The 19,175-nt window shown below is 39.5% G+C and overlaps 1 protein-coding gene across 1 annotated transcript in view; it reads left to right on the top strand.

Moving 5' to 3' along the window:
- Positions 1-13,654: 13,654 nt before the first annotated feature.
- RAB3GAP1 (RAB3 GTPase activating protein catalytic subunit 1) overlaps positions 13,655-19,175 on the top strand; it is a 95,617-nt gene continuing 90,096 nt past the window's right edge. The window contains exons 1-3 of the mRNA XM_004375087.2: positions 13,655-13,708; positions 13,822-13,877; positions 18,777-18,852. Of these exons, the coding sequence (XP_004375144.1) occupies positions 13,691-13,708; positions 13,822-13,877; positions 18,777-18,852 (150 nt within the window). The 5' untranslated portion in view covers positions 13,655-13,690. The remainder of the gene's footprint in view (positions 13,709-13,821; positions 13,878-18,776; positions 18,853-19,175) is intronic.

The following is a 19,175-nucleotide window of genomic DNA, read 5'->3' on the forward strand; positions in this document are numbered from 1 at the left end:
GCATAGCTTCTAGTATTGGAGTAACACGCAAGCCACCACAGTACAACAAACTGACAGATGCTTGGAAGAGGAATGGTGTCGCGTTCATAGTCAAAAAGTACATTTCAAGATCTATCCTGAAGAACAGCGCTGTCAGTGATAGGATAATATCCATTTGCATACTAAGAAGACCAGTTAATACGACTATTATTTAAATTTACACACCAACCACTAAAGCTAAAGATGAGGAAATTGAAGATTTTTCCAACTTCTGCAGTCTGAAATTGATCAAACATGCAATCAAGATGCATTGATAATTATTGGTGATTGGAATTCGAAAGTTGGAAACAAAGAAGAAGGATCAGTAGTTGGAAAATGTGGCGTTGGTAATAGAAACGGTGCCAGAGACTGCTTGATAGAGTTTTGCAAGGCCAATGATTTTTTTTTTTAAGCCATTCAGCAGCTTTATTTCCTGTTGCCCTTTTCACTTTGTAAATATTTACAACCCACAATTTCAGGAATACTGCATTAATATTCCATACAAGAAAATTAATTGATAAACTAAGTCCCTTAGGTGAAAATGAAGTTGTTACTCAAATTAGTGGCACAAGGTATGCACCCAAGATCAGTTGGAGAGGGAAGGAAGCCCAGCCCTGGGTGAGGTGTGGGTAGGGGCCAGAACCCCCTGGGGGACTGGCTTCAGAGAGAGATAAGCCAAAGGCACAGCTAGTGAGGGCAGCAAGACCAATGACTTCTTCATTGCAAATACCTTTTTTCAACAACAGAAACAGTAACTATACACTCTGACCTCCCCAGATGGAATACATGGGAATCAAATCAACTACATCTGTGGAAACAGATGATAGAGGAACTCAATATCATCAGTCAGAACAAGGCCAGGGGCTGACTGTGGAACAAACTATCAACTGTTGGTCCACAAGAGCCAAAGAACAACGTTTAGTATATCCACTTGAATTTAGAGACCATCTCAAGAATAGATTTGACGCATTGAACACTAATAACCGAAGACCAGATGAGTTGAGAAATGACATCAAGGACATCATACGTGAAAAAAGCAAAAGATCACTAAAAAGACAGGAAAGAGAATAGATCAAAATGGATGTCAGGAGAGACTCTGAAACTTGCTCTTGAATGTAGAGTAGCTAAAGCAAATGGAAGAAGTGATGAAGTAAAAGAGCTGAACAGAAGATTTCAAAGGGCAGCTCGAGAAGACAAAGTAAAGTATTATAATGAAATGTGCAAACACCTAGAGTTAGAAAACCAAAAGAGTAGAACACGCTCAGCATTTCTCAAACTGAAAGAACTGAAGAAAAAATTCAAGCTTCAAGTTGCAATATTGAAGGATCCTACAGGGAAAATAATTGAATGACGAGGGAAGCATCAAAAGAAGATGGAAGGAATATACAGATCACCATACCAAAAAGAATTGGTTGACCTTCAACCATTTCAGGAGGTAGCATATGATCAAGAACTGATGGTACTGAAGGAAGAAGTCCAAGCTGCACTGAAGGGAATGACGAAAAACAAGGCTCCAGGAATTGACAGAAAACTGATTAAGATGTTTCAACAGACAGATGCAGCGCTGGAGGTGCTCACTCATCTATGCCAAGAAATGTGGAAGACAGTTTCCTAGCTAACCAACTGGAAGAGATCATTATTTGTGCCCTTTCCAAAGAAAGATGATCCAATAGAATGTGGAAATTATCAAACAATATCATTAATATCACACACCAGAAAGTTTTGCTGAAGATCATTGAAAAGGGGCTGCTGCAGTACATCAACAGGGAACTGCCAGAAGCTCAAGCTGGATTCAGTAGAGGTCGTGGAAAGAGGGTTGTCATTACTAATGTCAGATGGATCTTGGCTGAAAGCAGAGAATACCAGTGTCTTGGTCATCTAGTGCTGCCAACAGAAATACCACAAGTGGATGACTTTAACAAACAGAAGCTTATTCTCTTGCAGTCTAGTAGGCTAAAAGTCCAAATTCCGGGTGTCAGCTCCAGGGGAAGGCTTTCTCTTTTGGCTCTGGAGGAAGGTCTTTGTCATAAGTCTTCCCCTGGACTAGAAGCTTCTTTGCACAGGAACCCTGGGTCCAAAGGATGCCCTCTGATCCCAGTGCTGCTTTCTTGGTGGTATGAGGTCCCCTACTCTCTGCTTGCTTCCCTTTCCTTTTATCTCTTGTAAGATAAAGGTGGTGCAGGCCACACCCCAGGGAAACTCCCTTTACGCTGAATCAGGGATGTGACCTTAGTAAAGGTATTACAATCCCACCCTAATCCTCTTTAATATAATCTAATCTTACCTCATTAACCACAGGCAGAGATAAGGATTTACAACACATAGGAAAATCATATCAATCACAAAATGGAGGACAACCACACAATACTGGGAATCATGGCCTAAGCTGACACATATTTTGAGGGGACACAATTCAATTTATGACAACCAGAAAGATGTTTACCTGTGTTTTATTGATGCAAAGACATTCAACTGTGTGGATCATAGCAAATTGTGGATAACATTGCGAAGAATGGAAATTCCAGAACACTTAATTGTGCTCATGAGAAACATGTACATAGACCAAGAGGCAGTCATTCAAACAGAACAAGAGAATACTGTGTGGTTTAAAGTCAGGAAAACTGTGTGTCAGGGTTGTATCCTTTCACCATACTTATTCAATCTGTATGCTAAGCAAATAATCTGAGAAGCTGGACTATGTGAAGAAGAACAGGGCATCAGGATTGGAGGAAGACTCATCAACAACCTTGGATATGCAGATGACACAACCTTACTTGCTGAAAGTGAAGAGGACTTAAAGCACCTACTGATGAAGATCAAAGACTACAGCCTTCAGTATGAATTGCACCTCAACGTAAAGAAAACAAAAATCCTCACAACTGGACCAGTAAACAACATCGTGATAAACGGAGAAAAGATTGAAGTTGTCAAAGATTTCATTTTACTTGGATCCAAAGGCAATGCCTACGGAAGCAGCAGTCAAGAACGACATACTGCATTGAGCAAATCTGCCCCAAAAGTCCTCTCTAAAGTGTTGAAAAGCAAAGGTGTCGCTTTGAGGATTAAGTTACGTCTGACCCAAGCAATGGTATTTTCAGTGGCTCAGATGCATGCGAAAGCTGGACATTGAATAAGGAAGACTGAAGAATTGATGCCTTTGAATTACGGTGTTGGTGAAAAATATTGACTATACCATGGCCTGCCAGAAGAACAAACAAGTCTGTCTTGGAAGAAGTACATCTGGAATGCTCCTTAGAAGCAAGGATGGCGAGACTTCGTCTCACATACTTTGGACATGTTATCAGGAGGGACCAGTCCCTGGAGAAGGACATCACACTTGGTGAAGCAGAGGGTCAGCAAAAAAGAGGAAGACCCTCAACAAGATGGATTGACACAGTGCCTGCAACAATGGGCTCAAACATAGCAATAGTTGTGAGGTTGGGTCAGGACTGGTCAGTGCTTCGTTTTGTTGTACATAGGGTCTCTGTGAGTTGGAACTGACTCGACGGCACCTAACAACAAAAACAATCATATGCACTAGTAGGTATCATAAGTCTTATTTTACTAACGAGGAAACTGAGGTTTAGAGGAGTTACTTTGGCCAAAATCATTTAGTTACTAAATGGCTGAACTAAAATTTTAAACCTGGGTCCATCTGATCCTAAAACCCTTAAACTTATTTCATTTGTTGAGAATCTTAAAAAGTAAGTTAACGAATAATTATTTTCTTTTTGTATGTATTATTGTCTCAGTTATCTAGTGCTGCTATAAGAAAAATACCACAAGTGGATGGCTTTAACAAAGAGAAGTTTATTATCTCACAGTAAAGTAGGCTAAAAGTCCAAATTCAAGGTGTCAGCTCCAGGGGAAGTCTTTCTCTTTCTGTTGGCCTTCTCATCAATGTTCCCCTGGACTAGGAGATTCTCCTCCCAGGGACCCCAGGTCCAAAGGACATGCTCTGCTCCTGGCACTGCTTCCTTGGTGGTATGAAGTCCCCATTCTCTCTGCTCGCTTCTCTCTTTTATATCTCAGGAGATTGCCTCAAGACACAATCCAATCTTATAGTTTGAGTCATGCCTCACTAACCCAACTACCACCCATCCTCCCTCATTAACATCATAGAAGCAGGATTTATAACATATAGGAAAATCACACAATACCAGGAATCATGGCCCATTCAAATTGATACACACATTTTGGGGGGGACATAATTCAATCCATGACAACTATCTAATCTTCCTCGCTTCCCATTTCTACAAATCTCCCTGTGTCTGTATCCATCTTCTTTCCTCCCTTCCCTTCTCAAAAAGGCCAGCCTCACCTCATCTGCTTCATTTCCTTCTGCTACATGAGCTCTGGATTCCTGGTACCACTTTACTGCACAATTCCAGGTGGCACCACTCACACGGTGTTCTCTGTGGTTTGAACATTCCAAAACACAATGAGAATGGTGCCCCCTTGAGTTGTGTGACCATCAACTCTCTGGATTTTCTCCCCTCTCACCTTATCAGGACTATCTTTCAACTCTCCTCTTTCCTACATCATCTCTCTCTCTGTTTTTCTGTCTCTTGATTATTTCCATCAGCATACGAACATGTCTACTATCCTCTACCCTAAAGACAAACAAAAAACCTAAGAAAGAATAACCAATCACCCTTGCCTCTATATTCCCCTCTTGAGATCACCCCATTTTGGGGGCAGTGTTTGCAATGGCCCACCTCTCTGTCACTCTTCAGGCTATTCTAATCTGGATCCACTCTCTGAAACTGCTCTTGTCAAGGTCACCGGTGACTTCCCTGTTGCCAGATCAAATGGACTCTTTTTTTTTTTTTTTTGCCTAAAGCTTACTTCCTTTTTCAGCAGCGGTTAACATTTACCATCTTGAAATATTCCCTTCTCCTAGGTTTTGTGTCATCACGTTTTCTGTTTCCCACCTATTTCTCTAGTCACTTCTTCTCTGTCTCTTTTGTTGGATACTTTTCCTATATCCAATCTCTAAGCATAAAATTTCTTCAGGGCTTTGTATGAGGTTCCTTTCCTTCTGTTTCTATGTTCTCTTCTTAAATCATTTCATCTATTGTTGTGATTTTAAATACCATCTCAATTCCTAAATTTATGTCTTCACTCTAGGTCTTGCCTCTGAGTCCTATTCATATATCCACTTTTCTCTTTGACAACTCTCCTTGAGTATCTCACAAGCCTGTCAAACTTACACTTGATTTCCTCTCTCTCCAAACTTGCTCCTTTCTGTCTTCTCCATCTCAGGAAATGGCACTACCCTCACACAATTGTTTAGCCCAGATTTCTTCCTTTCCTTTATCCCGTTATCCAAACTATCAGTAAGTTCTGTCTATCGTATCTCCAAATTACATTTAAAAAATCAATTCACTTCTTCTGCTACCACCCTAGTCAAAGCCTCCATGCTATCTTTCATTGGATGCTTTAATACTCTCTTAGCTGTCCCTACTTCTTTTGCCCCCTCCAATTTACTCTTCATATAGTAGCCAGACTGATCTTTTGAAAAATATAAATTGAATCACATCACTCTCCTGCTTCAAACATTTTAGTGGCTTCCATTGCCCTTCAAATAAAGTCCAACCCTGACCCTCGAGGGCCTAGGTGGTTTGGCCCATGCCAGCATCTTCAACTTCATTGCAAACACTATACCCTAGGTGCAAGACTGTCTTTCAGTTCATTAAAAGATTAGACTTTCCTAACTTAGAGCCTTAGGACATGCTTTTGCTTAGAAGTCTTCCCCAGTTCCCACCTTGCTGCTTTCACCACCATATCCTTCAGCTCTCTTCCAAGATTCTTCTTGTCAAGGCTACAATTTGATCTGCACATTGCTAACCCCAATAGTCAATTTTCTGCCCTCAGCAGTATTTAATACAAATGATCCCTCCGTTCTTGAAATATTTTCTTTGCTTTGCTTCCATAACATCACTTTCTATAGATTTCCTCCTATCTCATTGGCCATTCCTTTAAGTCTCCTATGCTGATTCCCCTAATCTTTCTTTGTCTACATTTACTCACCAAGTGATCTTTTCTAGTTTTATGGCTGACATCTTCCAAATTTATCCCTCTGGCTAGACCTCTCCCTTACACCCTCAAGTCATAATACAAAGGCTTCCAATAGGGTATCTACTAGGTAACTCAAACATCCATGTTCAAAAATGAATCTCAAATATTCCCCAACCTCTTTCACTTCCCACAAGTTACTCCTCCTTCCTCTTCACCATCCCAGTAAATGGCAACACTGTCCTATTTACTCAGGCTAAAATACCTTGGGTCAACCTGACTCCAATGCATCAATAAATTCTGTTGACTCTACCTTCAAAATACACACAGAATCTTGAGGACTTGTCAAAGGACCCAGAAGACAACTTGAAGGGACTCTTATTGGCCAAATCAGGAATAATTTAACATTAAAGTAAATAATGATAGTAAAGGGTCATACTCTGCTTATTAAAATAAGAAACCATGAGTTCACACAAATAGAAAAAATAAATAATAAATTGAAAGTTTTAGGAGGAACTGGATATTTACATAATTCTCCCCCACAAAATACAAATGAGAAAAGAATAAATTTACCATGGAGAAGCCTGTATCCTTAATCAAGTGACAAAATGAATAGCATCAGTAATGGAACAAATTGGTATCATACATCTCCAGATAGAATTCAATGGGAAGAACACAACATCATTTCTGTAATATTCCTGCCAAACATGTATTTTAAAAAAGCAAAAACAACAACAACAAAAAACAACCAAACCCATTGCCAGGGAGTTGATTCCGACTCATGGTGACCTTAATCTAATTGTGAAGACACATCAAACACAAATTGAGGGACATTCTACAAAACAGCCAAACCCATTGCCATTGAGTCAATTCCGACTCATAGCGACCTTATAGGACAGAGTAGAACTGCCCCATAGAGCTTCCGAGGAGTGGCTGGTAGATTCAAACAGCCAAGCTCTTAACCACTGCACCACCAGGGCTCCTTTACAAAACAACTCTTTTGTAATTTTCAAAACAAGGTCATCAAAGTCAAGGAAAGTCTAAGGAACTATTCAGTCCTTAAGTAGACTGAAGAGACATGATAACTAAATGCACTGTATGATTCTGAGCTGGATCCTTTTGCTATAAAATGTATTATTGAGATAATTGGTGAAACTTGAATGGAATCTGAAGATTAGATGGCAGGATAATGGACTGATGTTAATTTCTTGAATTTGTTGATTATACTGTGATTATTAAAGGGAACATCCTTGCTTTTGGGAAATTCAACTAACGTATTCAGGCTGATGGGGCATCAGATCAGTAATTTATTCTCAAATGATTCAGAAAAAAGTGTTCTTCATACTGCACTTCCAAATTTTCTCTAAATTTATTATTGCTTAAAAATAAAATAAAAAAGAAAGAAAGGAAAAATGTATCCACATCTGATCGCTTTTCATTACTCCCACTGTATTCACTCTGGTATGAGTCACTGTCATCTGTAGACTGGAGTACTGTAACAGATTCCTAACTTCTTCTGGCCTTGCCCCTACCTTCTGTTCTCAATTTAACATCTAGGGTAATCCTTTTAAAAATTAAGTCATATTAAATCACCCCTTAATTTAAAAGTACTATAGAGGTCCCTGGGTGGCAAATATGGTTTGCCCTTGACTACTAACCCACTATCAATTGGCATCGACTCGAGGGCAACAGGTTTGACTACTAACCAAAAAGGTTGGTGGTTTGAGCTCACCTGGTGGTGTCTCTGAGGAAAGCCCTGATGAACTGCTTTCGTAAAGATTACAGTAAAGAAAACCCTATGGAGCAGTTCTACTCTGCCACATGTGGTTGCCATGAGTTAGAATTGACTCAACAGCAACGAGTTTGGTTTGGTTTTAATAGGTTCCCAGCGTTGAGATGTGAAAGAGCACCTTAAAACTGAGGCCCTGGCATGACTAAGCAACTGATACAGATTTGAATTCAAACTTCCCTTTGCCCTATATCCCCTTTTTTCTTCTGCTTTCAGAATATGTGCACCTCCCCTTGAGTGAACAAGTATATAGTCATATGTCTTAGCTATCTAGTGCTGCTACAACAGAAATACCACAAGTGGATGGCTTTAACAAAGAGAGATTTATTTTCTCACAGTCTAGTAGGCTACAAGTCCAAATTCAGGGCATCAGCTCCAGGCAAAGGCTTTCTCTCTCTGTCGGCTCTCGAGGAAGGTCCTTGTGATGCATCAGTCTTCCCTTGGTCTGGGAGCATCTCAGTGCAGGAACCTCAGGTCCAAAGGATGCACTCTGCTCCTGGCACTGCTTTTTTGGTGGTATGAGGTTTCCATGTCTCTCTACTCACTTCTCTCTTTTATATCTCAAAAGAGATTGGTTTAAGACACTATCTAATCTTGTATACCTCATCAATATAACTGCTGCTAATCCATCTTATTACATCATAGTGGTAGCATTTACAACACATATGAAAATCACATCAGATGTACACAGTCATACAACATTGGGAATCATAACCTAGCCAAGCTGACAGTTATTTTGGGGGGACAAAATTCAATCCATGACAGTCACCCAAAATTCAAGTCCAAATTCAGGATGCCAGCTCCAGGGGAAGGCTTTCTCTCTGTTGGCTCTCAGGGAAGTTCCTTGTCATCATACTTCCCCACTCAAGGAGCTTGTCAGCGCAGGGACCCCGGATCCAAAACCCAAAAAAACCTGTTGCCGTCGAGTTGATTCTGACTCATAGTGACCCTATAGGACAGAGTAGAACTGCCCCATAGAGTTTCCAAGGAGCATCTGGTGGATTTGAACTGTCAACCTGTTGGTTAACAGCCATAGCACTTAATCGCTATGCCACCAGGGTTCCCTCTGGATCCAAAGAACATGCTATTTTCCTGGCTCTTGTTTCTTGGTGGTATGAGGTCCCCCTGACTCTCTGTTCACTTCTCTCTTTTGTATCTCAAAAGAGATTTACTTAAGATACAACCTAATATTATAGATTGAGTCCTGCCTCGTTAACATAACTGCCTCTAATCCTGCCTCATTAACATCATAGCAGTAGGATTTACAACACATAGGAAAATCACATCAGATGGCAAAATGGTGGACAGTTACACAATACTGGGAATCATGGCCTAGCCAAGTTGATACACATTTTGGGGGAACATAATTCAATCTGCAACATCATATTTACTATGATAAAAATGTTTTGTTCCCAGAAAGAAACGTATAACTGATGTATGACAAAATTATAGCTTATGGTTAAGCAAATGATAAGAATGTTCCAGGAAGGGAATAATGATAATGTTCCCTGAAAAGATATTTATGTACATAGTTTGTCCCCAGAAAGTCTGTGATAGAAATTAGATTAACTGACCTTGTGAAGGGTTTACTTGTGATATAGTTTGGCAGTTGTATGATGATGTGGTCACTTACATGATAAGATTTGATATAATGTGATCATCTCCATAATTGGATCTGCTGTGAGTAGCCAATCAGTCAAAAGGGAGTTTATTGGAGATGTGGTCTGCATCAAACATAGGTGAACTCTCTGGCAAAGATTGCAGGCTTTTGCTCCCACTGGATCCTGCAGCTGGCTCCTGTTCATCTGACCTCTGGTTCTTGGGACTTGAGCTAGCAGCTTACCTGGTATCTTTCCTGCCAATCTTTGGGTTTGTCAGTTTTCACATCCTGTGAGCAAGAGCCCTGCTGTCTGTCCTGCTGATCTTGGGTTTGCCAGCCCCTGTGGCTATGTGAATCAGGAGATGCCTCCAGCCTGACCCACGGACTTGGGAAATTCCAGCCTCTACAATTCTGCAAGCTGTTTCCTTGATATAAATCAGTCAAGAAATCAAACCACGCATTGCATTGGGCAAATCTGCTGCAAAAGACCTCTTTAAAGTGTTAAAAAGCAAAGATATCACTTTGAGGACTAAGGTACACCTGACCCAGCCCATGGTGTTTTCAATTGCCTCACAAAAGCTGGACAATGAATAAGGAGGACTGAAGAACTGATGCCTTTGAATTATGGTGTTGGTGAAGAATACTGAATATACGATGGACTGCCAGAAGTACAAACAAATCTGTCTTGGAAGAAGTACAGCCAGAATGCTCCTTAGAAGAAAGGATGGCAGGACTTCGTCTCATGCACCTTGGACATGTTATCAGGAGGGATCAGTCCCTGGAAAAGGACATCATGCTTGGTGAAGTAGAAGGTCAGCGAAAAAGAGGAAGACTCTCAACGAGATGGATTGACTCAGCGGTTGCAACAACAGGCTCAAGCATAACAATAATCAGGAGGATGGTGCAGGACCGGGCAGTGTTTCATTCTGTTGTACATAGGGTTGTTATGAGTTGGAACCAACTCAACAGCACCTAACAACACAACAACAATATAGATATTTGTACGCCTTACTGGTTTTGCTTCTCTACAGAACCCAGCCTAAGACATCACTAGAATGTAAGCTCCATGAGGGCAGTAATTTTGTTTTTTCACTGCAGTATTCCTAGTGTCTAGACTAGTGTGTAAGGAGCCCTGGTTGCACAGTGGGTAAGCAGCTTGGCTGCCAACTGAAAGACTGGCGGTTTGAACGCACCAGCCACTCTGTGGGAGAAGACTTACAGCCTTGGAAACCCTGTAGAGCAGCTCTACTCTGTGCTATTGCATCACTATAAGTTGGAATTGACTCAGTGGCAACAGTTTTTTTTTTTTTTTTTAAGACTAGCTTCTGGGACATTGTAGGAACTCAGTAGATCCAATTAATCAATAATACAAAATGTATGCTGAATAGGTGATTGAATCTTAGCCCAAATGTCCCCTTCTTAGAGAATTCTTCCCTGACCACCTGCTCTAGAGTGGACCTCCTCTCCTTTTCATTCTCTATTGCAACCATTGACCTGTTCTTCGCCTTTATGATGATCCCATCCTATAATTATCTGCTTGTTTGATTTCTTGTTTATTGGCTTACTGTAAGCTTGAGGGTGGGAAGGTCTTTTTCTATACAGCCTTTGCCTTTTGGAGTGCCTGCCACATAGAATTTACTCCATAAATATTTGTGGAATAAATGAATAAATGGAGTTTTTCTCAGATTAAGGCCCAGCATTATCATCCTTTTGCATTTGTTTCTTATATAAAGTCAATGTAAAGGTATTTTCATAGTGAAGCTGACACATGTAGCTCCTCTCCTTTCTGTTAGTGTAGAAAATTTCCAGTTTCTTTACTAGAATCTAAGTTCTTTGACATCGGGGGCAATTTCTACAGTATACATTCATATCCCTAGAGCCTACCATACTGAATCGCTTACCAGTTGCCATCAAGTCAATTCTGACTCATGATGACCTTCTGTGTGTCAGAGTACAACTGTACTCAATAGGGTTTTCAATGGGTGATTTTTCATAAGTAGATCACCAAGCCTTTCTTCTGAGGTGTCTCTGCCAACCTTTTGGTTAGAAGCCAAGCACATTAACTGTTTGCACCACCCAACTGGTTTATGTTGTTGTGTTGTTAGGTGCCGTTGAGCTGGCTCAGACTCATAGCGACCCTATGTACAACAGAAGGAAACACTGCCCGGTCCTATGCCATCCTCACAACCGTTGCTAGCTTGAGCCCATTGTTGCAGCCACTGTGTCAATCCATCTCATTGAGGGTCTTCCTCTTTTTCACTGACCCTTCACTTAACCAACCATGCTGTCCTTCTCCAGGGACTGATCCCTTCTGATAACATGTCCAAAGTATGTGAGACGCAGTCTTGCCATCCTTGCTTCTAATGAGCATTCTGGCTGTACTTCTTCCAAGACCAATATGTTCCTTCTTTTGACAGTCCATGGTATATTCAATATTCTTCGCCAACACCACAATTCAAAGGCATCAATTCTTCTTTGGTCTTCCTTATTCATTGTCCAGCTTTCACATGCACATGAGGCGATTGAGAACACCAAGGCTTGGGTCAGGCACACCTTAGTCCTCAAGGTGACATCTTCGCTTTTCAACACTTTAAAGAGGTCTTTTGCAGCATATTTGCCCAATGCAATGTGTCTTTTGATTTCTTGGCTGCTGCTTACATGGGTGTTGATTGTGGATCCAAGTAAAATGAAATCCTCGAGAACTTCATTCTTCTCTCTGTTTATCATGCTGTTACTTATCAGTCCAGTTGGGAGGATTTTTGTTTTCTTTATGTTGAGGTGTAATCCATACTAAAGGCTGTGGTCTTTGATCTGCAGCAGTAAGTGCTTCAAGTCCTCTTCAATTCAGCAAGCAAGGTTGTGTCATCTGCATAACACAGGTTGTTAAGAGTCTTCCTCCAATCCGGATGCCCTGTTCTTCTTCATACAGTCTAGCTTCTCAGATTATAGTAGATGCTTAATAAATGCTTACGAATGAATGAAGGTACAAGCTAAGCACTCTTAGGAAATGTTGGTACAGTAATAACTCGCAGCACCTCACTAATGCAGTGCACTGAAAGCAGAAGGAGCATCAAGGATCAGGGATTCAAGACTTTACACTGACAATAGCTATCTGTGGTCAAAATTCTTCTATCTAATCTTTCATTTCCCCATCTGCTCTATCTACATAACAAATTTCTTATAGCTCCACCCTTATTTTAAAATCAAGTATTTTTATTGCTGAAGCTGCATTTCCTAGTCCTCCAACTCCAAATTCCCTCTTGGGGTTTGCAAAATGAGATTTAATTTTAAATTTTTAATTATGAAAATTTTCAAACCTAAATAAAAGAAGAATTAAAAAAAAAAAAAAAAAAAAACGTTGCCGTGGAGTCGATTCTGACTCATAGCGACCCTACAGGACAGAGCAGAACCGCCCCATATGGTTTCCAAGGAGCAGCTGGTGGATTCGAACTGCCGACCTTTTGGTTAGCAGTTGAACGTTTAACTACTGTGCCACCAGGGCTCCGTATAATAAATACCCATGTACCCATCACTGGGCAAAAGCAATTATCCACTCATAGCTAATTTTGCTTCATTCCTAACCCCACTCACTTCCTCTCTCCCATTATTTTGAAGCAAACCCCTGGCATGGTACCATTTCATCCGTAAATATTTCGGTATGGATGAGATACAATTATTAACTGTTACTGGCGACCCCTCTGTTCCTCAATGGCTTAAAAATTGAAGCGCTCACTGACGTGTGTTTGCTCTTCCCAGTAACTAGATGAGTAGTATGATCATTCTATTTCAAGATCAAACTGTGTAAATTCTTTGAGCATGAGTGTGGATGGCGTGGTATTAGGGCACTTAGCTCATTGCCTTGCAATCAATAAGTAGGCGTTGAATGAAAACAAACCCAACGTGGTAGGTTTTTGAATACAGTCTTGCCCGACAAGAGTCTAGGGTCTTGTCCTACCTCCCTTCTATTCCCAGCCCCAATTCATTTCTCTACAGGAAAATGTCAAATTGTATTAAACCAGCTAGACGAGGGGGAGTTGAGGGCCAACTAAAGTTCTTCCTGACTGGCAAAACGAAGAGGAGTATTTTTATTTATTTTATTTAACCTTGTATCCTCAACCTAACACAACTTTCGCAACCATGACTTAATAACTGGCGGGTCTACGCGGAGGCCCCGCCCCCGAGCCAGCCTTTCCCCGCCCTACCCCTCCCCTTGCTCTTCCGCTCTCCTTCCCGGCAGCCCTAGCATCCTCCCGTCGCTCCTCAAGATGGCGGCCGACAGTGAGGTGAGATGTTTGCTCTCTGCATATCCGTACCTCTACCTCTATGCATGTTCGTCTCCTCCGACTCAGCGCCCCCGGGCTGAATCTCTTTCTTTCTGTGTTTCCCCTTTCCGCAGCCCGAGTCCGAGGTATTTGAGATCACGGACTTCACCACTGCCTCGGAATGGGAAAGGTGAGTGAGTCACATTACTGGCACCAGCACTCTGGGCCCTAGCGTCCCCCAGCTGCTTCCCCAGTGTAGATACTCCACATGTGATGACAATTCTGGAAAAGTAAGATGCTTGTAGCCCTTGGTTCTCAGCTCCTTCCCTTTTCTAGCCATCTACAAACCTCTTCCGTGTCTTGCTTCTGACAAGCCCCGTTCCGCCCCCGTCAGACAAACCCGTGACATTCGGGCTCTCAGAAAAAGTTTTATTTTCTCTATTCTCAGACCTGTTTCTCTCTTTCCTTAGACCTTTGAAACTCTGGTTGTTGTCCACCCGCAAAAACAATTTCCAAGGCTACTCCTTCGTTCCTGTTCCATCTCTTTTTAAAATTTATTTTGTTAGCTTCAGCGTAAGCAGTAAACTTCGCAGCTGCTTTTTGTCCCCGTTTACATTGGTATAGCCTTTTCAGGAGGAGGCCTTTCTTTAGAGTATTGGTGATTGCCCATCTGCCACACTCCTACCATCTCCATCTTTTAAAATGACTTAAAAAAAAAAACAAAACAAACAAAAACCGCATATGGCTTTGGAATGCTTTATTTCAAGTTGTTATATTTCAGTAGCTAAGTTCACAGGCTTCCTCTGCCTATCAAACTCCATTAAACAGATGTCTGGGTGAAACTTGTATCACTGAAATTAATTGCAAGCTGGGTTTGTAGGGGAAGTGATGTCTTAGGTGGAGAAACTTTCCTGTTTGGTGTCACAGAAACCCTTTGGTTTTCTGGATCTGGAAGTTTGTATTTAGCTTGTGGAAACACTTTATAATCTTTCTGATATGGGAGAGGAAATTTGTGGACGTCATGTCATTAGATGGCATAGGAAAATATAAAAGATCCTTAGTACCCCACTCGCACCAAAAAAGAAAACTCAGTAAGACATAGCCACACTGGCAAGGCTTTGTTGAGCACGTACTGTGCCAGAACTACATTAAGGGGGGAAAACACAATTTGATCCGTATGTTTAAAGGTGAAAAAACTTATCAGCAAATAACTAAGTTGTAAGCCAAGTGATACTAATTATAAAAATAGTAGAAGTCTAAATAAGGATGAGATTGTATAAATTACAGTTGTTGGAGATATTTTCATAGAAAAGCTAGGAAATGAACTAGGCCTTGAAAATGGAAAGTGGTTGGTTAGACATGAGAAGGGAGTGACATGAGCAGAGAGCCCGTAGGGGCAAGGACGAGAAGGCAGGAGGGGACAGGAAAGCTGGTAATGGGTAACCCAAAGTTGAGAAGTGGAGAATGTTGACACATCCTGGGGTTGGTAACCAATGTCACAAAACAATATGTATATTAATTATTTAATGAGAAACTAGTTTGCTGTGTAAACCTTCATCTAAAGCATAATTTAAAAAAAAAAAAAGCCTTTACTGGAGTGAAGACTTATCAGTTGAAGGTAAATAAGAAATCAGGTTAATAAGGATGATGGGACTAGGTTATGGGCAGCCTCCAGAGCTAAGTAAAAGGAATCTAGATTTGGGGCTTTAGGCCAGTGAGTCTCAGACTTTAGTGTACATAAGAATCACGCATTGCTAAGCCCCACCCTCAGAGCATCTGAATCACTAGTTTTGAGGTGGGACCCAAAAATTTGCATTTCTAACAAGTTCCCTGATGCTGTCAGGAGGCCTCCCTTACAAAGAACCACTGCTGTGGATGATACTGTGAGGCCCACGGTAGATTTTAGAGTGGCTAAGTGATGGAGCTTGACTGCTAACCAAAAGGTCTGCAGTTTGAATCCACCAGCTGCTCCTTGGAAACCCTGAGGGGCAGTTCTAGCCTTTCCTATAGGGTTGGGATTTTTTTTTCTTTTAAGTGATATATAAGGAGACGAGGTAACATGAAGGCAGGTAACTTACTTTGGCCCGTATTTATGATGGTGATTTGGGGACTGGAGAGAAAGGGAGGGTAAAAGGATTATAAGACATTTCAAAGAAACTTTAAATAGATAAGCTGGATGAAAGAGTGGGAAGAATCAAACATGGAGCTGCAGTTTCTTGCCTGAAAGAATGAAGATAAGTAAGTGGCAAAGAGAGTTCATTTTAGACTGTTAAGTTTGAAATAATACCTCAGTGTCTTGAAGGTAGTCAGAAGAAGGTAACTGGAGTCTTGGAGGTTGGTGATGCAGGAAATATCAGGGTATTTAATGGAAAATGGTCACTTTCCTTTAGCTAAATATTTAAATTATTCTGAAGTAGAATATTAAATCCTTTAGCTCCTCATACAGAAATTATTGTTTACACAGTTACCAGAACTGTCACAAAGTCAGAAATCTGTTTTTTTGACTTTTATACTCTTATTTTTAGAGTGAAACTAATGTTTTACAGTTCACGAGAAAAAATGTTAAGACTGTGGGGTCTCTTACCTTGAACTTTATGTTTGAATGAAAGTTCTCATCAATATGTCATGAGCCATACGACAGTTTACTAAGAGAACTAAGTAAAAGTCCACAGCTTTTTTTTTTTTTTCGTGTTGTGCGACATACTTTAACAAAGTTTTCACATTTAGGAAGCCTCTTACACGTACAAATTCAAAGCTATTTTCTCTGCAAATTTTCTATTGGGCCGGTGCTTTGGTCCAAACGCTGTTGCCACCATTTTCTGAATTCTCAATTTCTATCATTTATGCTCATGATGATCTTAGGTCTTCCTATGGGAAGGCATGGCTGTCAGTGAGCCTGACTGCCCCACCTGAGCCCTGGAGCTTCAATAATAAAAGCCAGAAGATACATTTAAAAAATAATATTAACTTATTTTTTGTTAAAATATATATAGCAGAACATACACCAATTCGGCAATTTCTACACATACAATTCAGTGACATTAATTACATTCTTCAAGTTGTGCAGCCGTTCTCATCCTCTTTTTTCCCCCTGGATTGTTCCTCCTCCATTAATATAAACTCACTCACTGCCCCCTAAGCTTCCTATCTAACCTTTTGAGTTGCTATTGTTGATTTGATTCCGTGTAGATCTTTAAAAGAGCACAGTGCTCAAGGCACTCATTCTTTACTAATTAAGCTGACCTATTGTTTGGTTTAAAGAAGACTTCAGGGGATATTTTTGGTTTAAGGTCCATAACTCTTTATTATTTACACACTGAAATATTTATTGAATGCCTATGTGTCGAGCACAATCAGGATGCTAGGGATGTGCTGGTTAGTAAAAACAGAGATGGTTCTTGCTCCTATGTGTACAGTCCAGTGGAAGAGACAGACATGAACCAAATAATGATACAAATGAGTCTAATTACAAATTGAAACAACAGCTTGGAAGGGAAAGAAACTGGATCTTATAAGAGCATATAACAGAGGAACCTAATACAGAATAAGAAGTTAGAGGAAATGACCCTTCAACTAAGATCTGGAGAGCTTTTAGGGGAAAAGTTATTAAATTTTTCATCAAATTTCCATACTTACAGAATACAGTTCAAATTTTCTCTTTTAGCTAGTACTGTTAGAATTCATACTATGTATTTAAAGATATTCTTTTAATGTGAAAGCTATATTATTTTAAATTATTATAGTAGTAATACCTCATTGTAGAATATTGTTCAAAATACGGTTTTTAATGGGGGCATATAATTCATTGAATGGATATACCTTTAATTTACAACTCTTTGCTGCATTTCTAACATTAAAGTAGCTTCTAGTTTTTAAACCTTTATAAATGCAGTGTACATTTCACGTGCAAATTTTTGCTCACATACTATATATTTTAAAATTTTTATTTCTCTTTTCTAAACATGTTAACTTGTTTCTAGGGCACCCAATTTCAACACTGATAATTGCATTTGATTGAGCCCCCCAAAAAAGTGAATTGGTGTATTAATACCACCTTTAATTTTAATGAGGAATTAATTAGAAGGTTCAATTGAATCATAAACTCTAATTTATCATTACTGTCATTACTATTTTACTGCAGAAATGTAGATATTAATTTATAATGTCACTGAAGGAAAAATCTAATGCCTTTGAATATAATTTTCAAATATTCTATCAGTACTACCTAGGTGTTTTAGTAAAGCAGTGTTGTTATTAGATCGCATCATACTTGTTATCTTATGTAAGAAGTCAGCTTCTTAGAGTAATAACAAGTCTCGAAGTGTTTTATAGTATGTATTTACCACTACCACTGAGATTTGGCAGTTTTCTTTTGTTGATGTTGAGCATGGTACTAGTCAAAATTCAGTTCTCTTTAATAGGTCAGCTTGATTATTAGATTTAGGGATTAGTGAATAGTTCTTAAATGTTTGTTATTGTTCATTATCGCTGACAAATCTACTTGTCAGCAGTCCCTTAAAGCTTGTTTTATTTTAATATTTGAATTTATTTTATTTTAATGAGCAAAGTTCCCAAATAATTTTATTTATTTATTTATTTTGAATGAGCAAAGTTCCCAAATAATTTTATTTATTTCTTTTTTTGGAAGAGAGAGGACATCAGGGAGTTCCTAAATATATTTAATGGAAAAGTTCATTTGAGTAGGTCAATTATTTTGAGGGTGGGAGGTTTATTGGTTTCATAATTATCTTTAACAGTATCATTTTAGACTGTCAGTTTTTACTTTTTTGCCAAATTTATTGTATTAATTTTAATCTCAGAGAGATTTTATTTATACTCAGTTTATATTTTATAGAAGGCAGAATGTTAGATAAGCAATAGACTTAAGTCAAAAATCTGAGAGTTCTTGGACTGAAGAAGATTGTTTCTGCTTTTATTCCACATCCATAAGTTGGCTAACAGTGCTAAACTTACTGAGCCTTCTCTGATCAAAATGTTTAAATAAAATAATTCCTTTTATAAGAAATTGTATAACAGTAGGAAAAGATGTGTTGTGTTACATAATTAGAAAGCTTTTTCCCCCTCCTAGGTTTATTTCAAAAGTTGAAGAAGTCTTGAATGACTGGAAACTGATTGGAAACTCTTTGGGAAAGCCACTTGAAAAGGTCAGATCTATTTACTGATGTCTCTGAATGAGTATTGACTTTGAAACCTCTATTTTTAAGCCCTTTGCTACAGTTGGCACATCTGAATTAAACGTTTTTTAAGTTATGTATAATCTGTAAATATTACCAAATGGTATCTGGAAGTACTTGGACTTGAATCTATGCAGACAGTATATGTAAGACATTTGTGAAATGTTTTTTAAATAATAAAGTTTATATGTCATTCTTTGTGAGTGATTTCATTTCTCTGCTTCTCTGAACGTTTACTTCTCTCTAGCCTTCTCCCTTAGAATCTTAGAAAGTCTTTTTTCAAAGTTTTTTTA

This window comes from Trichechus manatus, unplaced genomic scaffold (assembly GCF_000243295.1).
Source record: "Trichechus manatus latirostris isolate Lorelei unplaced genomic scaffold, TriManLat1.0 scaffold00033, whole genome shotgun sequence".
Classification (NCBI taxonomy): domain Eukaryota; kingdom Metazoa; phylum Chordata; class Mammalia; order Sirenia; family Trichechidae; genus Trichechus; species Trichechus manatus.